Raw genomic sequence first — 25,468 nt, forward strand, 5'->3', positions numbered from 1 at the left:
CAGAAAAAAATAGGTGTGCCAATAAATAGGGTGAAATCATACCCCTATTTGAAATCAATGGCAAATCCCCTATTGACTTCAATGGAGCCAGGATTTCACCAATAAAAATCAATAGGAGTTTGGCAAGGAATCCTTTCAGCCGATATAGAATCTCCTCAAGAAGACCCTTGTTCTCAGCGAGTAGTACCTTATTCCATAAGTAATCCCATGACTGTTGTCATAAGGTCCCACTCAATCTCCGAGGGTTCAATCTGGCCCAAAGTACTTTGCAAACAATGGGCTGAATTAGAGTAACTTCAATCAAGTCAATGGAGTTACTTTCAGGTACCCACCCCGGGAGCTGAGATCAGAGCCTGACCTGTTAATTGCATAAGGTTCCATTTTACAGATGGGTGAACCAAGGCCCACAGAATCCTCAGGTGGTATAATTTGTCACAGTGAAGTCATCAGGACTATGACACGTTCCAGCAGCTGATGATCTGGCCCATACCAATAAGTGACTTGCCCAAGATCCACAATGAATCAGTAGCTGAAATGGGAAAACAACACTGGAGTCCTGACTCCTCCTTGTAAATACTAGACCAGTGGTTCACAACCAGGGGTCCGGGGCCCACTGGGGGGCTGCGAGCAAGTTTCAGGGGGGTCACCAAGCAGGGCCAGCAAGTAGAAAGTCAAAGCCCCCACGTATAGGGCTGAAGCCAAGGATCCTGAGCCCCACCACCCAGGGCTGACGCTGAAGTCTGAACAATGTAGCTTCATGTAGGGCCACCCAGAGGATTCAGGGTGCCTGGGGTCTTCAGCAGCTGGGGGCACCCGCTGCCAAATTGCCACCGAAGACCCAGCACTTCGGCTGCAGGTCCGGGGGCGGAAGGACCCCCCCGCTGCGGGTCTTCAAGGCACTTTGGTGGTGGGTCCCGGAGCGGAAGGACCGCCCCCAGCCACCGAAGACCGGGAGCGGAAGAAGCTCCGGGGGCCCAGACCCTGCGACAGTTTTCTGGGGCCCCTGGATGAAATGAAGGACCCCGCTCCAAGGGCCCTGAAAAATTCTCATGGGGGCCCTTGTGGGGCCTGGGGCAAATTGCCCCACTTGCCCCCCACCCCTGGCAGCCATGGCTTCATGGTAGCCCCTCTGGCATGGGGCCCTGGGCAAATGCCCTGCTTGCTATCCCCTAACCGTGGCTTTTAGATGCAGAAATCCAGTTATTGTGGCACACTTAGGCTGTGGAGTTTTTAACAGGATGTTGCAGGGAGGAGGGAGGTCTCAGAAAGAAAGAAAAAGGCTGAGAATCCCTGTACTAGACTATGCTGGAACCATTCATCCAAACTCACAAACAGATTAATAACATCTGAATGCTATTTGGTAGTATTTGAAAAGAACAGTAGTCCTAAGTGTGACATGGGTAAACATTCCCTATAATATGTCTGATAGTCCAGTGTAGGAAACAAAGGCAATAACATATTCCACAAAACAACATGGGTGCAGCCAGAAAAAAAGATTGCGCAGAGAACATCTTTTCACGCCACTGACCTGCTCCAGGAGTGCTTGCAAATTATGCCACATATGCTTTTCCACCTATTCTGCCTGGAGAGTGAACACAGCTAGGGGAGAGCAAGCAGTATTCTGTTCTGCCTTATAACACCAGCAGCGGACTCATCGCGAATCTTTGCTGCTGAAAATGTCAGAGGCAAAAGGATCATAGCCAGACTGTCAGAGCCCACGTGATACATCCGCAGGACCAAAAGCTAGAAAAAGACATCTTTGACTTTCACACTGAGCAAACTGGATCAGGGCTCGGGGAGAAGGAAGAATTATGGAACCCTACAGTGGTCTTTGTACAGTCTGCCTTCAGCACACTGTGTGGTAGAAAGGAAAGGGCCAATTCAGAGATCATTGCTATTAGCCTTTCTTCTGCCTTTCTGCTGACTTGTGGAGGAGCTGAGACGTAGAGAACTGGAACCAGATCCCCAGCTGGTGTAAATCAATGGAGCTAAACCAATTTATTCCACCGGAGGATCTGGTCCTTAGTGCTGAGACACTATAGTAAAGAGTACATTTAGAAAGGAGAACAGAAACCTATGAGAAGACAATACAGCCTGGAAACAATGCATCACATTTTTCAATTTGTCTGTGCTTCCCTTGTACATGCTTCATGTGAAAGCAAAAGGGACATCCTCAAAATAAATTTGAGAGGAGAGGAAACTTCAGTTCAGTGAAACCAAACCAAACACACAGGGTGAAATCCTGGCCCCATTGACATCACTGGAGCCAGGATTTCATTCGCAGGTTTCTCAAAACCCAAAACCAGTAGAAATTTTTCCAAGCTTTTTTTTTTAATTCCCCTGGAACACACAAACACACACACTCCTGCGGTGTTTGAAATAGATACACTTCAGCCTTGGGGCACCCTAAGTACATGAGAACTTGAAAGTGAACTTGACATGTGAAACTGACCAGTCTGTTATCTGCACCAAAGCTGTTGAATATGTATAAAAGGAAACAAACAGCGTAAGTGGCAAACAGTGAATAAGACTTCCGAAATTATTTCATTTTTAATCATCTTGGATGTCGTTTACAGCATAAGTAAGGATATTTAGGTGATCTTTAATCTAGTTTGGGTCCCTTAAGGAAGGAATTTCCAAAGAAAGGTAAAGCAGTTAGACACCCAACTCACTGAAATTTAGAGGGTGGCTAATTTTCTTTTTTTAAAAATTCCCAGACACAATGCTTAAAATAAACAGATAAAATTATTGCATGGTATTTACAGACTGAAATGTGTTTGCAATATTATAAATCTGGTTTATTAAACATAATCCAATTTAAAAGGAAATCTTGAAACAAACAACGGCTCCCACCTGCTTTGGAAAAAAAAAAAAATAATCAAAGGCCACCCACAGGGAAGATGTTCATGAGGGCAGCAATTCCATGCTTCCTTGTGGAGAAAACTTTATGCGAATGTATAATTTTGCAGAGATGAGAACAGCTGAAACAAACCAGCATCTACAAAGCTTTGAAGTGTGGTAAGATTATTCATCCTTTTTTCCACTGTTCAGCTCCAGTTGCTTAAGTCTGCCAATTAGAAATGTCTCCCTAACCTTAAGCTCTATGAAAATATTAGTGCAGGGACAGGGACAGATATGATGCAACATCAGCCATTCTTTCAAATGTGGCCACTGATTTTGGGTGGGAACTCAAGAAACTTCAGGAGACAAGACGACATAGTGGAAAGGACACTGGCTTGGGCTCAGTACACAGGTCAGCCACAGACTTCCTGACCATGGGCATGTCACTTAATCTACACTGTGCATTAGCTTCCCACCTGTAAAATGGAGATACCACGTCCCTACTTCACAGGGTCTTATCAGCATAATATAATGAGTATATGTGGTTGTGAGGCACTCAGATACTACACTGCTGAGGGCTATACACTTCTACCCCACTATAATGCGACCCAATATAATAGGCCCTTTAAATCACCATTGGAGCCCTGCCACCCCTATCCCAATATAACGTGGTAGGGATTTTTGGCTCCCCACGACCGCGTTATAGTGGGGTAGAGGTGTATAAATACATGGCTGTAATATAACATGGGCTTATGTTTCAAAAATATTACTCCCCTTCACTTCTACACAACTGGACTTTTGAGGCTTTTCTGAAATATCAGTTCCTAGGTATCTCAAGTTGGGCCCACAAAATCAGTAGCCCCTTTCGGGGGCAAAATATTTTTAAATAACTACGCAAGCTAGAAGTGCTATTTAACATTTGTGTTATTACATGAACAATCCATTTAAAAATCTAAACGCAAAATGTTATTTTCTACTTACCTTAGTTTAACGAGAAAGAATGATATAAAAAAAGCAATAACGTGGACAAGATAAATCAAGTGCTCTCATAATACAAGTGAATTTAAAGTCAACAAATATGAACCTTAAAAGGAAACACCATTTCACATAGCATATAATTACACTGTGGAACTCATTGCCATACGGTATTATTGAGGTCAACAGCTTAACAGGATTCAGAAAAGAATTAGGCATTTATATGTACGAAAAACATCCACAGCTGCTTTAGATAGGATAAAAATATATACAAGGTATAAGCCTTTATACTTCACAGCTTAGGTGTAGGAAGAAACTTTTCCAGGGGCAAGTTATTTCAAAACTCCCAGTAACAGCACTTCTTGCACCTTCTTTGAAGCATCTGTTTCTGACTATGGTAAGAGACCAAATACTAGACATGATAGAGCAAGGGTCTCATCTGATTTGGCAATTCCTGTGTTCTACGTATGGCATTTCCAAGATATTAGCTCCTTGGTATCTAAATTCTTTGGGGATCAGGAATTTGTTTTTTTGTTTGTCGTGTTTTTACCCCTGGTGCTTGAAACTATGCAAAATAAAAGCAATGTCAGGATTCTGTTCTCTGTCTCCCTGCCAGTTTGCAGGAAGGCAGTGCCATGAATCAGCGAGCACTATGGTCACCCCTACCCCACTGGTGACTTTATATTGGTTCTTTCTTGGCTGTTTTCCTCTAAGAAAGGAAAGTCACTCCTACTGAAAACCCATGTTTCGCTTTAGTGCGTGGGGAACAGACAGAACAATGAGGAAGATTTTCAAAGGCATAAATGGCAGCTAGGTACCCAATTCTCATTTGTATCTTTGAAAATCCCCCTTGATATAAGTTGTCACAATATCGCATCATTACTGCCAGTAATCATCTTCACATCCTGGCTGCTCTGCCCAGGTCAGTCCCCTCAATCCCATCCTTTCAGTGCCCCCACATCAACGCAGCTTTGTAGAGCATCGCCCCATCCCAGCCCTCACTTTCTCCTGCTTTCCCTCTTGCGCCTCCCAAGACTCCCTCCTACTTTCTCCCTTGGTCTCCATCTCTTACTCTTGTTTCTGTGTCTGATTCCATGCCTTCCATTAAGCCTAGAACACCCTTTCCCTTTCCTTACACCAAATGACCCACCTCCATTCTGAATGTGCACTAAGCTAAGCCCAGCCTGTACCGTCCACTACCCATATTACAACAACATGTTCCTTACATGCTGAAATGGCAGGGAAAACTTGCTTCTGGAGACAGGGAAGCATGACTGCGGTTTTTGCTCGGTTTAACTTACTAGTTGGTTAGGATCTAATGGAGCTCCTATCTCTGGATCTATAATCAAGGAAAGATGAACAGCCACCCATCCCTCTTCAGTAGGTGGCATTCTTGGCCTAGAGATGGATCAGCAGGTAACCACAAAAGAGCCAGTCTTACATTTTATTAGAAAACCCGTAAGAAGGATTTAGAAATAACTGGTGTTCCCTACCCCAAACACTTGCCAACCCCCATGACCGCCACCATAGTAAGCAGGTGGAGAACCCTGGAGTCCTGCTTCCCAGAGACTGCAGCTAGCCACAGCGGAGTTAACGAGTGTGTTGTCTCAGTAACAATCAGGCATGTTGCTTTGATATTTACAGTTACTTCTATATCAAATATCAGAGGGGTAGCCATGTTAGTCTGGAGCTGTAAAAAGCGACAAAGAGTCCTGTAGCACCTTACAGACTAACAGATGTATTGGAGCATAAGCTATACATGCGTATGACGAAGTGGGTATTCACCCACGGAAGCTTATGCTCCAATACGTCTGTTAGTCTATAAGGTGCCACAGGACTTTTGTTGCTTCTATATCAAAGTCAATTTAAAGCGTATTAAACAAAAGGAGAGAGGGATCAGAAAAGGAGGCAATGAGGCATACCACAGAGGCTGAAAATGGGACAGGCTGACCAGGTCACACCAAGTACACCCAGCCTTTCACACTGAACCACTCTCTGCCCCTTGAGCTGCATAACAGGAGAAGCCACCACAATGGATATGCACGTACAGGGGTATGTGAAAAAATAAGATGAAAGATCAGGCTCATGTCTGAACCCTACTTTGTGCCAGACCAATTTGAGGATCTATTTATATACAATTGCATATTTTGTTGAAGATGCTGGCTTCTTGCCCCATTCAAGGCTTGAATGGGGAAGGTTATGAATGGAGCCGTAGGCTGCATTTCTCCAAACCCATATTTCACAATGCTCTCATTGTCGAAGAGGAGAATTTGGGTGAAAAGCTTTGTCTGATGACAATAACATTACTTTGCCATGCTGACATGTTCCCTTCATTTTTCCTCCAAATGAGGAGCATTACTGCTATATGTTACTACTGGGGTTAGTGCAGAGCTCTGGGAATCAGGACACCTGGATTCTATTCTCAGCTTTGGCTCCAACTCACTGTATGACAAAAACAACTCACTGGGGGGGCAGGATGGGATTTTCACTGCAGTAGGGCAGCCAACTCCCACTGAAAGTCGGCACGAGATGGCACTAACTCCATTTCATGCCTTTGAAAATCTCATCTTCTCCGTGTCAGTTTTCCCATCTGCAAAATGGATCCAATACCAAACAACAATTAGCTACCCCCAAATGCACGTTCTTTCTGGTACTTACATGGACCCCATTACTGTAGTATCTGAGCACCTCACAACCTTTAATATATTTACCCTCACACCACCCCTGTGAGATGGTGGAAAAGGCTATTATCATTACTTTACAGATGGGGACCTGATCCACAGAGACACTAGGGCCAGATCCTCAAAGGTATTTAAGCTCCTAACTGCCACTGGTTTCAATGGAAGTTAGGAACCTAAATACCTTTAAGGGTCAGGGCCTAAAGTGACATGCCCAAGGTCATAAAGAAGCCTGTAGCCTCCAAGTCTTAGGCTAGCGCCCAATCATTAGATCATCCTTCATCTGGGGAGAGGATTAATTAATAACATGAAAAATAGTGAGTTAAAAAAAGTCACCCTTTAAAAGGCAAATTTCCTTACTTGTGTTTCCAAGAACTCATCAGGTAAACAAAATGGAAGAGAGTTCTGTAAATGTAATGTTCTCCATGTCGCTCGGTTTGGGCAATGAAAATAAGACCAGTGCATAGTCCAGATCTAGCATGTTTCACTCATGGATCTCAAAACTCTTTATGAAAGGGTGATATTTTCCCAACAGGAGACATGGAGGCACAAAGGGGTGAAGTGGCTGGCCAATGTTAGGGGAAGAACTAGGAACAGAACCCAAAGCCTCGTGATTCCCAGGCCAATGCTATACCCACTGGACCACCACTGCCTGCTAGTTCAAGCCACCTAGTCAGTGTTTCTGACTACACAGCTGTTAAGCCAGGACCATTGCTTCTCCTGCTGACTGCAACCATCTCATTGTTAACTTAGGCTCCCCTTTCTGTCTATGATCAGTATCCATCTGTTGTTTCTTGCCTTATACTTGGACTGAAAGTTACTCAGGGCAGGGGCTCTCTTTTGGTTCTGTGTTTGTACAGCACTTAGCACCATTGGGCCCTGGTCAGTAACTGGGGCACACAAGTATTACCACAATGCAAATTAATTATAATAATGATCAGTTTCACTTTCTGATTCTCAAATTAACTCAACGCTGCTCTGTTTGGGTGGCAAACATGGCAGGGGCAGGTTAAAATCCAGACAAAATAGCAGTTTTCTCTGAGGCTGGGTGAAGATGAGAAATGGAGGAGAAGGATGGTTTTGCGGCTAAAATGCAGTCAGGACCGCTGGGTTATATTCCCAGTTCCACTACTAACTTGCTGCAGGCCCTCGGACAGCAGCAGAGATGCTCTGAACCAACATCTCACACTGGCTGACTTCCCACTATGAATTTTTTAAAGAACACTCATGATAGGGGAAAAGTAGTGAGTTTATAGGTTCTATATGAAAATAAGAGCTTGGGCAGCTATTGTAGGACTCAAGAGACCCTGGTTCAATTCCTGGCTCTGTCACAGACCTCCTATGTCTTGCAGTACCTCAGACAACCATTAGAACAACGGGGATAATACCACTTCCTTACCCTAATATCCAAGCATTTCACAATCTTTAATGTAATGGGGGCCCACACAGGTACCTAAGATAATCATTCTTCAGCCAGTAGCAGAGCCTCTACCAGCATGTACTCACTGTCACAGGAAGTGCTGATCTCATTTATAAGTTTTGCTGCAGAATTCTCTTTCCCTTTCTAAAATAAATTTGTTCCAAGAAGCCAGAATTCTGGCGACATCAAACAGGTACGCTAGCGCACATGTTCTCAACCTTCTTCTTGCTGAGGCCCACCCCAACGTGCTATAAAAACTCCACAGCCCACCTGTACCACAACAACTGGTTTTCTGTATATAAAAGACAAGGGTGGCATTAGGGGGTGCAAGCAGGGTAATTGCCTGGGACGCAGACAAAGCTGCATTGCTCAGGCTTCGGCTTCAGCCCCAGGTGGCAGGGCTCTGGGCTGCGGGCTTCAGCCTCATGCAATGGGGCTTTGGCTTTCTGCCCTGGGCCCCAGCGAGTCTAAGGGCTGGTCTACACTACGGGGAAAAAAATCGATCTTAGATACACAACTTCAGCTATGTGAATAACGTAGCTGAAGTCGAATATCTAAGATCGGATTACTCACCCGTCCTCACCGTGCGGGATCGATGTCCGCGGCTCCCCCTGTCGATTCCGGAACTCCATTGGGGTTGGTGGAGTTCCGGAATCGATATAAGCGCGCTCGGGGATCGATATATCGCATCTAGATGAGATGTGATATATCGATCCCCGAGCAATCGATTGTAACCCGCCGATACGGCGGGTAGTGTAGATGTAGCCTAACGCTGGCCCTGCTTAGCGGACCACACGAAACCTGCTTGCAGCCCCGGACCGCTGCTCTGGCATATGCCACAGCAGTAACCAGCAGAGGCAGTATAGAAGAGCTTGCAAAGCAAACAATGCTCACACAGGACAAAAGACTGCAGGATGTCCGATGGCAATTCACAAACTAATCTTTTGAACTGAACTATATTTTACGTTTTTCTCAGCTACAACAACATAAATATAAATGATCTGTGTATAGAATTACAGGGGCAGATCCTCGGCTGATGCAAATGGCCACAGGTACCAAGAACTACATCCATTTAGACCAGCTGAGGATCTAGACTAGAGATTTTAGTCAATTTCACTTCTTGACTCTCACACACTAACATGATGGTGCAATTCCAAGAACTACTAAGAAGGTTTAATTATTTGGAGGGAGAGGGGGTATATTTCAATTGAATTTTTAAAATTAAGCACAAAACCGAGGGCCAAAAATTTTGAAACTTGGATGCTTAAAGGCAGGCACCTACATCCACAATTAGGCACCTAAAAAGAGGTCTGATTTTGAGAGCTCCACAGTACGTGTGATTTGCATTGACTCATTGTGCCTCATCAGTATGATCAGCCGCTACCTCCCATGAGGACTAAAATGTTTACCCCAAGAGGCCCATGTGAAGTGCCCCCACAGTATACTTATACAGCACAGCACCTCACGCCAAACACTTTACAAACAATACACCAATTAAGCCTCACAACACCCTTGTGAAGATGTTGTTGTTATAGCAATTACACAGACAGGGAGACTGAGGCCCAGAAAGGATAAGATCTGACCCTGCAGCCAGTGACATCAATGACAAAATCCCCACTGAAAATTCTTAAAGGTCCCACAGTCAGCCTCCATGTGATCCTATCCTCATGGAAGTCAATGACCCATTGACTTGAAGGTTACATGATCCAACTAGGAATAGAACCCTGGAGTCCTGTATTCCACTTCCCAGCCCTGAGAGGGAGTTTACCCAAGGAATAGAGGAGGGAGTCCCAACTCCCAGTCCCCTCCTCTAGCCAATAAATGACACATACACTTGGAGGCAAATACGTGGATACTTTCCCTAAATTACGTTCCCTGCTTGCAGATATGGTTTGTTCAAAAGAGCAAAGGGAACCCCCTCCTAACTCCCCAGGGAATACATCTCTCTCTATCTTACTGAGCATCGTGGTGCCTCCAGCCAGGGCAGCCTTGGTTCCATGGAAGAAGTCATCCGCAGAGATCATTCCCTGGCCTGGCATCTGGAAGCGGGTATGGACATCAATTCCCCCAGGGATCACCATCCGGCCATGGGCTTCAATGGTTTTCACTCCCCCTGGCACAATCAGATTCTCTCCAATTTGCCTAGGTAAACAGGCGTCAATCAGTGAGTGAGTTACAAATGTTATACCACATGAATATAATGAGAAACGTGTCTCAAGTGAGTGACATGGTCTGGATACAATACCCTTTAACAGGTGTCACTGATACAACACAACACAACACAACACAACACAACACAGCAATACGTGGGTACACTGCTGTGAAGCTGGCATTCAGTGTATTACATTTTCTTTATTTTCTGGCTAGTCAAAATCTCACTGGAGTCAGTACAGTCTTGAAATTGACTTCAAAGGGAGTTGAACTGGGCCCCTAACTACCAGTGCAATAATTCATTCTGGGATGGAACGGTGATTTTTAGATTTTCATGTTTTGGAAGGGACTGCAAGAATTTCTGCATATATCCTATCTACTTTATTTCACACTAAAACATATGTACAGCAACCACAAAAATAAACCTGCACATATGTTAGTTACCAAGTTCCTGATGAGACCCCAAAGCCCCTCAGTCTGGCTTTTGCAAGGATTTATTTTTAAACACCGAACTGTGGATGGTACATCACAATTAATTAGGTGTCTTTCACTTGCTCCTCCAACTTCTAGCCCCGATTAAGAAAGCAGATGTGCTGATTATATAGCCAGGACAAGCAAAATTCCTGGTTTGTAACCTTTGGCCAGTCCATTTTTCCCTATGAGTTGTATTCCAAGGAAATGTGTAATACATTTAATGTGCCAGAATTACATGTGTAAGGCTATAAACATAAAAGATGAGCCTGAAAGGGGTCTGATCCAATGCCCCTTGAAGTCAACGAAAGTCTTTAATGGGAAGATTTGAATGAGATTTTGTTTGGGCTTCAAGTCAGTTTGCTAGGCTTCGGATTGAGAATTTCCTAGGCTTCAATGCAGCAAGATACTTAAATGCATGACCAGCATAAATTAAGCATGTGAGTAGTCCCACTGAACTCAAATCATTCAAGTACTTAAGTACCTCGTTAGACCAGAGCTTTAATGACTATGTTAATTAGAACGCATAGTACTTTTTTATTATTATGTAAACACCTTGGGTTTAGAATCCCTCCAATCAAGCACCCTATTATGCATTACATATTTATTTATTTCTCCATTCTAATATAGCTCTCAAGACTGAGTTATTCTTGCAGTTCTGCAGTGCATTTACATTACATTTGCTAGTTTCAATCAGGCTGCACTCACTTTATCAACCCATCTTCCATGTAAATGTCTGCATAGAAAGACTGGTCGTCATTAACTATTTTACCACCCTTGATCAAAAGACGATCGCTCTGAAACAAAAAAACATGGAACAATACATAATTAGTCTGTAAGTAAACTGACAGTTTGCAGCACCAATTCAGAGATAAAAGAGGAGAGGGAAACAAGCTTTGCATTATTCAAAGAGCATGTCAAAAAACAAGTCAATTACAGTACTTTCAACTGAAAAGATAAAATATCATTTCATCTGCAAGTCCTTTCATCGCTCTAATGATCCAAGAGCAAACTATATTCTCTATGTAAAAGAAGTTTAGTTTTGAGGCTTGTTTTAACTACACCAGCAACCAATTAAAACAAAATCATTCACCCCCCACCACAAAAGCACTAAACACCATTTCCCAAAAAGCAGAGAGTGGTTTTTAATCACATCTCTTATTTTTAACCTTGCTGTAGGCGTAACTTCCTAAATCCACCCATCCTAAAGTCACTACTTGGCTAATTGAGTCACACTTGCAGTCGGAGAAATTGACCAAAAGTCTGTTGCCATGGGATACACAACACAAACAAACCCATTTAGTCCTAGTCTAGCAAGGTTTCAGTTCAGTGGATCTTTTATTGTGTTTCTATACAGCTACTGCATAATCTAATGAAAATAAGCACATATTAGCAAATTAACGTAAAGATAAGGATTAAAGAAGCCGTACTATTAAACCTCCCTCAAATTAGATTGCTGTTTGGTAGAAACAGAAAGGTAATTCCAATGAGGCAGCTTTCAAGCCATTCCTTCTAGATATTCACTTAGGTTACATATCTCCTTTGCAGCTAGGGTACGTGAAAAACAAATGCATCATTTTGTAGTACTTGAGCATAATATCAAAACACACACTCTAAAGATCTTTAGGTGAGAAGGAAAGTGGGACTTTAGCATTATATTCATCCTCTTTCCTCAAAACACTAAGTGCATATATATTTAATACTTAATTCAAAGTGCACGTCCATCATGCAGCACTAAATTTAAACCTTACAAGTTCTCCCTTACCTCTCAGAAATGTATTTGCACATATTCTGAAAAGAAACTCCTTATACTTCCCCCTTTCCTTTATACAGAACCAATGAGATTTCATAATCCCAGGCCTAACATACTGTTGTTATCCACAGAGGAAATCCAAAGCTGATTTAAAAGAGGGAAAAGTGCACGACTTTAACATGTGGATTTATTTCAGCTGCATTATTTACTATTATTATAGTGGCAGTCAGGGGCCATAGTCAGAATTGGGGCTGCACTGTGCTAGGAACTATGCAGGCATATAGAAAATGGCAGTACCAGCCCCAAAACGACTACAATCTAATTTAAAAAAGGGGACGAGATTCTCAGGTGTTATAAATTGGCATTGTTCTTTGGAAGTCAATGGAGATACGGCTGCAACACTTCAGAATCTGGCCCAAGGTGTTTAAGATTCACCTTTACAGCTAATTTTATATCATTGCACAAAAATCATAAAAGTTCTTTTTAGTTTCCAGTCCTTTTTTCTTATTTAAGGCAAAAGTTAATGGAGAGTTTTGTCTCCACAAGGATACCAAAATAAATCAAGATTTTAAATTTAGGCTCTGCTGTGACAATAATGCTTAACGAAGCGACATGGGGCTTGAAAAACTTGGCATTGAAAACAAGCAGGTTCTTGTACACAACAGCAAGTTGTCCCACACTTTCATCATTCCTAGAATCACTGCACTAATTCCCTCCAATTCAGTCTTCTTGTACCATTAAAGGCCTGCTCCTGTTGAAATCAACAGTTTTGCCACAGATGACAATGAGAAGAAAGTCCTAAATCCACTGTCACTTGGGAAACATACAAATAATGACAAAACTGAGCCTTGGACATGGTAATGCTGTTCTATAACCCACTGCTAGTAAACACCTCTCTCTTTGAAGCTAATCCAAAGCCCACTGAAATCAACAGGAGTCTTTCCATTAACTTCAATGGGCTTTGGATGAAACCACATATGCAGTTTGTATTTGTGGGAAGGACTCGTACCACACTTGTTCATATTTACCTTGCTGATTCAGGTGAAAGTCCCCTACCCACCGAGCCACTAATTTTTTCGACCAGTTAAAGATTCAGTCTTATCACATTCCAATCAGTGAAATACATGGCCTGCATAAATACTATTTAAACACAGCTATCCAATACAACAGTTCACATCCAAATGTCATACTTAATATTATCCATCCACGACTGCTGATCTTTCACTTTTCAACTTCTAAGGCTCAGGAACAAGATCTACGATGGGTGTGTCCTTAGGTCTAAGAGAGGAAAGCTTTTACACTGATACAAATAGTGCAAACTTGTATGTCAAAAAATAAACATGTAGCATTTTTAACTGCCTCACTTATGCTGCAGAAATTTAGTCTCTCTGAATCTGTGATACCTGCACTGTGATCAGTTCCCATAATAATGGGAAAACGTAGGGTTTTATGTAACTGCTCCTTTTCTTTTCCCTTCAGATTTCATTTAGCAGTGGACTGAATTGTGTGTTGCAAGAATATTCCCGGTGATGAGAAATAAATCCTATTTCATTTCTAAACCTAAAGAGGGTTGGGAGTTTCTCATATACCAGTACAAAAAACACAACTACCACCACCAGCAGCAGCTCTTTCTAAGCATTGTTTTTGCTGCACTGGGAAGGAGGATGGAAGATGAAAAGAACAAGCCCCATCTGCTCATCTCATCGGAGCAGCGCCATTACCTCCTGGAGAAACAGCACAAACACTGTCCCCAGCTCCTCACAATCACAGCCCTCTTTGTATGAACAGAGGGGGGAAAAAGCTGCTTCAATCATACCGGGGGGGGGGGTTGGGAAAACCTCAGAGCCCAGCCAAATCTCCCCTCTTCTCCCACAAAACGAGCAAGTAGTGGAGAAGCTCTGCCCTGAAGATATTTCTATTCCTGAGGCATATTTTAAACCCAGATTGTAAAATCTGGTTTATGTTTAATTTAAAATCTCCTCCATACTCTCTTCCCTACCCAATCCTACCTTCTTCCACTCCACTCCTCCTGTCATTCTGCATCTACCATTAACTTACCCACCCACCCCCATCCGCCCTTTTTATTACAAGCAGAATGGATTGCCATAAAATATCAAACAGACACATTTTCAACTCCGCTATTTTTCCCCAGTCGGTGCTTATGAAAACAGCCCCATCTAGATCATACACCCACGAGCCAGCTTTCTTAGTCTATGCTTCCCACATATGCATATATAAATCTGCCATCCATTTGCTAGGATCCATGCTAGGGTAGCAGCATCCCTGAGCTGATAAAACAGACCAGATCCGGTTCGACTTTTATTAACTCATGCAACTTCCAGGCAACCATTGTTAGCCCCACGTCCTCTTCTTTTTCGATATAAGGCTTCGACCGATGCTGCAAAGGAAGCTTTTGGCACGACAGCGTGATCTTACTATCTTTCTGCAAAACCCCTGCAATCACCTCCCAAGCACACAAAGGGCTTAATCCCCAACACCCCTCCCCCTCTTCCCCATGTAGCTAAACTCACCGTGATCCGTGGAATATTTTTCTTCCCCTGATAAGACATGTCTCTTGGGAAACAACCCCCAAAATAAAAATTGGGCTGGGTTTATTTTTTCTTATTGCAAACGTTTTATTGAAATAAAAAAAAATATCAATTGCAATCAAAAGGAAGTGGATGGGAAGGTCGGGTCTGCAGGGGAGGAAAAGTGCAGTCGGTGGATCTTGCCCGGCTCTTTGCAAATCGCAGGAACGGGGACAAATCGGAGCCCCTGCGTGTCTCCCTTTCTTTGCTCCGCTCCAAGCCCAGCCCCAGATTTAGACCAAAGGCGAGCGCGGAAACAAAAAATCCCGTCGCAATAAAAGCCTAAACATAAGGAGGCAGTGGGAGCGCATGCGCCCTCCGCCACTCCCTTTTCCTCTGTCGAGCTGAGGGAGCCAACCGGCTCTGGCCTGGATTGGCTGGCAGGCTCCTGGATATGCAAACGAGCCCCGGGCGCTGTGCAATGGGAGGGGAGAAGAGAGGTAACATGCAAAGTGGCGCAATGAAGGAGCCGCGCTCCCCCTCCCCACCCAACCCGGGGCTGGCTCGAGCGCGGGGCTTGTGGCGCAGCGGTGCACAGCGCCCTGCAAGCGGGGAGACAGACAGGGATGCTGCCTAGGCTCCAGAGGCGGCAAAGCCAATAGGGAGCGTGGGGAGGGCTTCGTTGCATTTCCCCCCCCTTCTCCCTGGATGGTGCTGAGCCATCCTAGTCCTAGCAGGGCTTTGCGCCTGGGCTCCCCAAGATCCAGCCCCCTTTGCCGGTGCAATGCCCCAGATCGCAGCTGTCCGAAACGGGGCAAAGCAAAGCCCCTTGCACGGGGGCAGAGCTCCGCAGTCCCCCACGCCCTTTTCCACCAGCCACAGCGGAGTGGGATGGTGGTGGTGGGTTTTCCTCCCCCCTTTCTGCTGGCGTGGCTGAAGATGCTGCTGCGGAAGCTTGCACGCTGGGCGGTTGCTGGGTGAGATCAGGCAGCAGGTTCGCAAGGGAAGTGGGGGAGGGGTTGCATTTTTTTTTTTTTTTTTTTTAAGGAAAAGGAGAGATAATGCATCACCCTGGGCTAAAGAAGGCCTTGCCCATCAGAATAGGGAGCTGGCTTCTAACTGAGGGTTGGCCTGATGTTCCGATGCTGAGCACCCGCAGGTCCCAGTGGGAGCCACCGGATGCTCAGTGACTTTGAAATTCAGATCATTATTTTGAAAGGAATATGCATGTGGACGCTAGTGTTTTATTCCACACACACACACAGCCCTCCCCAATGCTGAGACAGTAAATCCAATAGGAAAATTCTTTCTGAAGAGCGGGCGCAGCAGGAAATACAGCACTCTATCTTTGTCCATCTCGCCCATTCCACCTTCTTTTGTGCTATGGAGAAGGTGCTGCTTGAGACTTAATAATAGCAACAGGGCTGGAGAGAGGGGGCTAAAGAAGGGACAACTGTACCTGGGGCCTGAGCTCAGGGCTCCCCTATAAAAATCTGTAACTAGGGTGAAATGGGAGGGGGTGGGGCTCCAGCAAACTTTAAGTATGGTGGCTCCAAAATTCTTGACAGGCCTGAATCTCAACCCAAGGAAATACAGGGTTCAGACTTGACCGGGTCATCCCATTTTCCACCGGGAACACCTACATCATCTGATGCCCTTTTCCACTCTTCCCCAAAAATACCCAAGTAGCTAAGGGGCACCGCATTCTGCATCTCTGGCTCCCTGGAAATCTTCAAGAAGCAGGGGTTACACTAAGGGCCATTCTAAGGGCCATTGGTCCATCCAGATCACATCCATTATTACAGCATGGCCAACCTCAAGTGTTCAAATATTGTGAATCAAGCCTCAAAATCTGTGAGATTGGCTTAACAATCATTAGCTTTTATAAAACAATAACTCCACTTAGGTTCTATTTCTGTGCTTCCGGTTTCTGAGCCTTAAGACCATTCTCGGGTCATGTTTTCAATGTTTTCTCTTTGCCTGGGAGCTAGAAACTTACTTTAACAAAAAATGAAAGCTGAGATTCTCGGATAACCATCAGACTCCAAGAGTTGGCGTGCAAAGGAAAACAATGACTAGAGCAAGTGCTGGTGACACTGTTGTTATGCACAGCGTGCTCAGCACTGCACAAGACACAAAGGAAACATACGATCCCTGTCCACAGAAGCCTACTATCTCAAGCCATTGGAATCACCATTCCATACCCTATCAGTGATCTATCTAACCATCCTAGCCACCAGGGATGTGGAGGCTCTCTACACAAACATCCCACACACAGATGGAATACAAGCTGTCAGGAACAGTATCCCTGATAATGCCACAGCACAACTGGCTGCTGAGCTCTGTGCCTTTATCCTCACACACAACTAACTCAAATTTGGTGACAATATATATCTCCAGATCAGTGGCACTGCTACGGGCACCTGCATGGCCCCACAATATGCCAATATTTTTATGGCCGACCTGGAACAACGCTTCCTCAGCTCTCGTCCACTCACGCCCCTTCTCTACCTATGCTACATTGATGACATCTTCATCATCTGGACCCATGGGAAAGTGACTCTGGAAAAATTCCACCACGATTTCAACAGCTTCCACCCCACCATCAACCTCAGCCTGGACCAATCTACACAGGAGGTCCACTTCCTAGACACCACGGTACAAATAAGCGACGGTCACGTTAACACCACCCTATACCGAAAACCCACCAACCACTATGCCTACCTTCATGCTTCCAACTTCCATTGCAGACACACCACACGATCCATCATCTATAGCCAAGCACTGAGGTATAACTGCATTTGCTCCAACCCCTCAGACAGAGACCAACACCTACAAGATCTTCATCAAGCATTCTCAAAACTACAACACCAACACGAGGAAATAAGGAAACAAATCAGCAAAGCCAGATGTGTGCCTAGAAGCCTCCTGCTGCAAGACAAGCCCAAGAAAGAAACCAACAGAACTCCACTGGCCATCACCTACAGTCCTCAGCTAAAACCTCTCCAACGCGTCATCAGTGATCTACAACCCATCCTGGACAACGATCCCTCGCTTTCACAGGCCTTGGGAGTCAGGCCAGTCCTCACTCACAGACAACCTGCCAACCTGAAGCATATTCTCACCAGTAACTGCACACTGCACCATAGTCACTCTAACTCAGGAACCAATCCATGCAACAAACCTTGATGCCAACTCTGCCCACATATCTACACCAGCGACACCATCACAGGACCTAACCAAATCAGCCACAACATTCACCTGCACGTCCACCAATGTAATATACGCCATCATGTGCCAGCAATGCCCCTCTGCTATGTACATCGGCCAAACTGGATAATCCCTACATAAAAGGATAAACGGACGCAAGTCAGATATTAGTAATGACAATATACAAAAACCTATAGAACACTTCAATCTCCCTGGACACACAATAGCAGATTTAAAGGTAACCATCCTGCAGCAAAAAAACTTCAGGACCAGACCCCAAAGATTAACTGCTAAGCTTCAGTTCATTTGCAAATTTGACACCATCAGCTCAGGATTAAACAAAGACTGTGAATAGCTAGCCAGCTACAAAAGCAGTTTCTCCTCCCTTGGTGTTCACACCTCAACTGCTAGAAGAGGGCCTCATCCTCCCTGATTTAACTAACCTCATTATCTCTAGACGTGGAGTACTTGTGGCACCTTAGAGACTAACAAATTTATTCAGCATAAGCTTTTGTGGGCTACGGCTCACTTCTTTGGATGCATAGAATGGAACACACAGACAGGAGATATTTATACATATAGAGAACATGAAAACATGAAAAGGTGGAAGTATGACAAAGGAGATGCTGTTGTCATCATGAATAAGTTGGAATATGAACAAGAGGCTGCTAGGCAGTTCTCTAATTCCACATTCTACAGGCCGTTATCCTCTGATCGCACTGATGATTACCAAAAGAAACTACACCATCTGCTCAGAAAACTCCCTGAGAAAGCACAGGATCAATTCTGTCCAGACACATGCCTAGAACCCTGACCAGGTATATTCTATTTGCTACTCAAGATCCATAAACCTGGAAATCCTGAACACCCCATCATCTCAAGCATTGGCACCTTAACAGCAGAATTGTCTGGCTATGTGGACTATCTCCTCAGGCCCTACGCTGCCAGCACTCCCAGCTATCTTCGAGACATCACTGACTTGCTGAGGAAACTACAGTCCATCGGTGATCTGCCGGAAAACACCATTCTGGTCATTATGGATGTGGAAGCCCTCTACACCAACATTCCACACAAAGATGGACTACAAGCCATCAGGAATAGTATTCCCGATAATATCACGGCTAACCTAGTGGCTGAACTTTGTGACTTTGTCCTCACCCACAACTATTTCACATTTGGAGATAATATATACCTTCAAGTCAGCGGCACTGCTGTGGGTACCCGCATGGCCCCACAGTATGCCAACATCTTTATGGCTGACTTAGAGCAATGCTTCCTTAGCTCTCGTCCCCTAATGCCCCTACTATACTTGCGCTACATTGATGACATCTTCATCATCTGGACCCATGGAAAAGAAGCCCTCAAGGAATTCCACCGTGATTTTAACAATTTCCATCCCACCATCAACCTCAGCTAGACCAATCCAACAAGCGGTCCATTCCTAGACACTACTGTGCTAATAAGCATGGTCACATAAACACCCCCTGATCCGAACCCACTGACCGCTTACTTACCAACATGCCTCCAGCTTCCATCCAGCACCACTACACGATCCATTGTCTACAGCCAAACTCTAAGATACAACTTTATTTCTCCAATCCCTCAGACAGAGATAAACACTTACAAGATCTATCAACATTCTTAAAACTACAATACCCACCTGCTGAAGTGAAAAAAAGATGACAGACCAAGAAACGCAGAAAGCACTACTACAGGACAGCCACAAAGAAAATAACAAACGCCACTAGCCATCACCTTAGCTCCACTAAAACCTCTCCATGCATTATCAAAATCTACACTTATCCTGAAGATATCCTCATCTCACATTTGAGACAGCCAGTCTCGCCTTACAGACAGCCTCCCAACCTGAAGCAATACTCATCAGCAACACACACACATACAACATAAACACCACTAACTCAGAATCTATCCTTGCAACAAAGCCTGATGTCAGCTCTCTCACATATATATTCAGTGACACCATCATAGGACCTAATCATCGTCACCACGCCATCAGACTCATTCACCTCACATCTACCATCACGTGCCAGCACCTCTGCATGTAATTGCCAAACCAAACAGTCTCTACAAAAAAATAAATGACACAAATCTGACTCAGAATCATAACATTCAAAACCAGGGAGAACACTTACCCTCTCTACACCGTACAGGCTTGAAGTGGCAATTTCAAAAAAACCTTCAAAACAGACTCAAAGGAGACTCTGAACTCGAATTAATATGCAAATTAGATACAATTAACTCAGCTTAAACGAGATTGGAATGTTGGGTCATTACCCTAATTGAATCTATTTCCCTTGTAAGTTCCCTTACACTTTCTATGGTCATCTCAATTATCACTTCAAAGTTTTTTTTCTCTGCGTTGATAGCTCATCTCAATTGATTGGACTCTTACAGTTGGTATTGACTTCCCCTTTTCATGTTCTCGTATGGATATAATATCTTCTGTCTGTGTTCCATTCTATGCATCCGAAAAGTGAGCTGTAGCCCACGAAAGCTTACGCTAAAATCTTTAGTCTCTAAGGTGCCACAAGTCTCCTGTTCTTTTTGCTACAGACTAACACGGCTGCTACTCTGAAACCTATCTCTAGACTGATTCTTGCCTGCATATTTATACTTGCCCCTGGAAATTTCCACCACATGCATCTGACAAAGTGGGTATTCACCCTGAAAGCTTATGCTCCAATAGGTCTGTTAGTCTATAAGGTGCCACAGGACCCTTTGTCACTGTCTAACCCAGTATCCCATCAGTGCCAGGGACAGCTGCTTGAGATGACAAGGCAGGAAACATTGTTCATGGACAGAAGACACAAATCCATCTCTCTTTGCAGATCTGTATGGGCCAGGTAATGACTAACAAAGGATATTATTTAAACTCCTCAGTGATGAGTGAATTATACCTGTTAAATACAGTACAAACTATAAAAGCCCTGTGTGTCTGAACCTGCAAGTCTTGTTACTCACAAGAGTAACCCATTTGGGGCAGGGGCATCATTGCAGAAAAATTTCAGGGGGACAGAACAAAGCTGTGCTAGCGTATGGAACATTGTAAATGATTATATTCTATCCTGCAAAGTCTAGGGAGAGGGCACAAAAAGTAGAAAACATAATGGAGCATATAGATCTATGAAAAGTCCAGGGTGAAAACAAGGTTGGGTGGGGCAACTGACCCATAGAAAATGACACCTCTGATTTGGGGGCTAATTCCATGAGTAGGGGGGTTGCAGGAATCAGGCCCTTTGGATCACAAGATCCTTCCAGATGAAACATACAAAGGACGAACACAAGAGATTAAAAACTGCTTTAGTGTACTACTGCAGTGCATCTTTTTAAAGGGAACACCTGTTCCACGAGATGAACACCAGGACCTCTCTTGTACATTAGGCTCTAAGGTTGCAGGGGAAAGTAGAGTGCAGAGAGAGAAAGACACAGCTTTTCCTGGATATACCAGGGACATCAGGAAGCCTTAAACTGGTTAATGCTCCAATCCGCTAATACCTGATCAGTAACAAATGATAAAGCAGCTCGTTATCACAGTAACAGCATGATTAACTTGTTACTGTGCTGTTTAATATTTTGTTAACAATTTGAACTGAAAACACTAAATGCATTAACTTGCCCCTCCCTGGTCTGCTGCACTGGGGGGAGTTTTGACATCTCAGCACATTTTTACTGGAGACCTGGAAGTAAAATGCTGGCATCAGCAAACCATGAAGCCAGGAAGCTGTAAAGAAGCAGAAGCATGTTATTAGCTGCAAAGTCACATATACAGTATACCATACTAAGTACATATTAGCAGCCTTGTTTTATTATTTATTAAATGCCAGAGCACTCAGCCAGGTACAGGACACAATGTGTATAAACCTCAAATCGGACCATTCCCATAATTCAAGAGCTTTTGGATTTGAGGTTATGGTTTCAAGTCCTACATAAATTATTGTTAGTATAGCAATGCCTAGAGGCTCCATCTGAGGTGAGGACCCTATTGTGCCAGGCACTGTGCAAAGTAGGACATAGTCTCTATCCCCAAAGAGTTTATAAAGGCAAAAGAGACAAAAGGAGAGAGAGGAAACAGAAGTACAGAAGTGAGGTGACATGCCAGCATCATGCAGTAGGTCAATGGCACATCCAAAATACAAACTCAGTGCCCTACCTACTAGACCACTCTACTTCTCTAATAAAGATCCCCATAATGTTAGTTTTCATTGGCACCTCTATTGCTGATATCATGGAGATGCTCAGAGATTCTTTCCCATCACCATATTATAAGAACTTTCCTAGTACAAAACAACACAGATGAAGGAATTAGATAACTGATAATAGGCTGATCCCGAACACAAGATCTGAACAGTGCAAAAGACATTCAGATTCTCATCCACTCCCAGATCACAACCCCATCTCTAACCCTCATGTGCAGGGTTGAGAGGGCAGACCCTCAGCTGGTGTAGCCCCAGGTAGCCCCATTATACCAGCTGAGAGTCTGGCCCAAGATTTTTCCTTCTGGGAAGTTGAAAAACTTCAGAAGATAAATGATTTTAAAAAACAATGATTAAACTTCCTTGAAATAGTAACTTAGAAAAGAAAATGTAGCTTATGAGCTGACAGCCCATGCCTTTCCTCACATTGACCATCTTAAAAACAATGCGTCCTTGTTCTTAATGGATCATGGTAATTAGAAACCAGTATTCTCTGAAAGATGTTTTGTATCAGAGTCTATTTTGTTTGTTTACAGGCCTTAGTTTTGCCTAAATCCACACGCTTTAAATTAACTCCAATAAATCCCAATGAAAAGTTAACTGTGGTCATGAATTACTAGGTTAAAATGAATGGACTGGATTAATTTGTGACGTCCTAGTGGCTTGTGGCATAGCCCTGTTGTGATGCAACAATGCTATTACCAAAAAATAAATCCTGCCCATGCACTGTGGAAAGAGAAGGAATGCATCCAGCTCTGGAAGACTTAGACAGCTGAGGAATTCAGTCTATTGATTCCTTTTGTACTCCAGAGGTGGGGCTCTGTCTGCAGCAGTCTGGGAAACTTAAAATTAGAAGACACCGTAATGAACAAGCTCTTTGCCAGATCCTTCTTGCCAAACGCTAAGCAGAGGAGAATTGCCAGTCAGCCCAAACCCTAAATGCCACCTTCCCGACAGCAGACAAAGGAGTGGGATGCTTAAGGTCATTGATATCACCCAAAGTCCTGGAAATTGCTGAGTGAGGTATAATGAAAGAATGTTAGTATCCCAGACCTATCTCTGCCAGTGTGTCTCTGTGCATCTCTCATCGAGGGTGGAATTACCTAATGCCCACAGCCTAGGCACCAATTAAATCCCAAATTAAAGAGTAAATGTTCTGCCTCTGCACCCAGGCTCGTGATAGGAGGAAGGATTCTTCCCCAAGATTGGAGAGTAGCTGCACTGCAGTTCCATGGGGGCTATTCCTGTCCAATAGCTGAAATAACCCCCTCAGGGCCTTGTGCAAGCCCTCTTCTCCAGTGTGGTTGGGGATGGGAGAATAAACACAGAAGCAGATAGCTGTGCCTCGCCTGTTCCCAGGCCTGCTCACATCCCATGCCACACAAGGGGTCACGACCTGCAGGGGGCGCATGGCCCTTGACAGCCCCTACTAATCCTGCCCACCCTTGGCTCAGCACGGTCACAGTAGTTTGTTGGCCACCGGACCTGCCGTGGCTGCAATCAGGTTTTGCCTCTACAAGGCTTAAAATGGTGCATAAGGGCTCGTGCAGGTCCTTTGCACAGGAGTGCGTTTCATGTTAAAGGAGCCCTGTCCAGTAGATAGGCCCAACCCTACACGAAGTTGGAGGTGCCCACAATTCTTCACGACTCCTTCCGGTCCATGGCATGGATTTGTAGGTCTTCAGGTTCCAGACCTTTTCTCTTCAAACTTCCCTTGACAGAGTTTCTATCCTATCCTCAGTCTTCCATGTCCTGCCTTGCTGTCCTCCTCCTCCCATGCTTTCTTTGCTGGTCATTCTTCTCCCATTGTTTCCACATCCCACCCACCTCCAACACGCGCTTTCCAGGCTATCAGTGAGAGTGACAAGTTCATCTTCTTCCTAATTTCTTCCATGTGTACTTTGTCTGCCCTATGCTTGCCTGCCATTGTCCTCCTCAGTATATTATTTCTATTACCTGTATCTTTTCTTCCATCTCTGTAAGACTCCCTCTTTCCAAACAATAGAGCAGGCAGGGACAAACACATGCAGCCTACACTTCTTCCTTTCAGTTATTTACTTAATTGCTCCTGCCAATACTTAAAGTACTCCTGCCACCTTTTTCAGTGCCATCCAGGCGCACTGGGTTCTTCCTTTCCATTCCCCAAATCTCTCTCGGATGGCACTACGTGTTCTTCCCAAGTGCACAAAATCTTCTGATTCTGCTTCTCTCCTCAAACTTCACTCGCCAGCTCTTCTTCCGTCGTCTTGCATAACGTCGTCTTCTTTGTGTTCACCTTCAGACCACACATGCCCACTCTGATACCATCTCAGGTCCTATCGATATAATTTAATAGAGAATGAGAATCTCTTTCACTTCCAGATCCTCCGCTGGTGTAAATCAGCATAGTTCAATTGACTTCAATGGAGCTACACCTATTTATACCAGCTGAGGATATGGCTCAATAGGTTTTTTTGGACTATCCTATCAAATGTAGTGAAGAATTACATTCCCACTATAAATTACAGGATAGTTTCACTCTTTTTCTATTTAAGTCTCTAGGATTTTTGAGTAATTGCAATAGGACCCTGCTGAGTTTCTACAACAGGGGTCGGCAACCTCTGTCATGTGGATTGCCAGGGTAAGTACCCTGGCAGGCCGGACCAGTTTGTTTACCTCCCACCTCCGCAGGTTTGTCCAATTGCGGATCCCACTGGCCGCGGTTTGCTGCTCCAGGCCAATGGGGGCGTTGGGAAGCCACGGCCAGCACATCCCTCAGCCCGCACCGCTTCCCGCAGTCCCCATTGGCCCGGAGCAGTTGAACCACGGCTAGTGGGAGGCACGATCGGCCAAACCTGCGGAGGTGGCAGATAAACAAACTAGTCTGGCCCACCAGGGTCCTTACCCTGGGGAGCCACGTGCCAGAGGTTGCTGACCCCTGTTCTACAGCATCCTGTTGGTTTTATCCATATTAAATTCTTTACAGTTTTTCCATATGGACATCTTGTGATGGCATGAGAATAGAAACATATTTTGAAGTGGGCTGAAAGGAGGGATTGGGGTAGATTTAAACCTTCCCTGGTAGTTCTGGAAACTCCACAACAGCATCAGCCTTAGTATGTGAGAAGCAAGTTAGGCCTGGTCTACACTACGCGTTTAAATCGATTTAAAGAGCGTTAAATCGATTTAACGCTGTACTCGTCCACACTACAACGCCCTTTATATCGATATAAAGGGCTCTTTAAATC

The 25,468-nt window shown here is 44.4% G+C and overlaps 1 protein-coding gene across 1 annotated transcript in view; it reads right to left on the reverse strand.

Moving 5' to 3' along the window:
* DPYSL2 (dihydropyrimidinase like 2) overlaps positions 1-25,468 on the reverse strand; it is a 106,937-nt gene that overhangs the window by 62,976 nt on the left and 18,493 nt on the right. The window contains 2 exon segments of the mRNA XM_075062747.1: positions 9,872-10,056; positions 11,245-11,333. Coding sequence (XP_074918848.1) covers positions 9,872-10,056; positions 11,245-11,333 — 274 coding nt within the window.

The sequence above is a fragment of the Chelonoidis abingdonii genome, chromosome 2 (assembly GCF_003597395.2).
Source record: "Chelonoidis abingdonii isolate Lonesome George chromosome 2, CheloAbing_2.0, whole genome shotgun sequence".
Lineage (NCBI taxonomy): Eukaryota > Metazoa > Chordata > Testudines > Testudinidae > Chelonoidis > Chelonoidis abingdonii.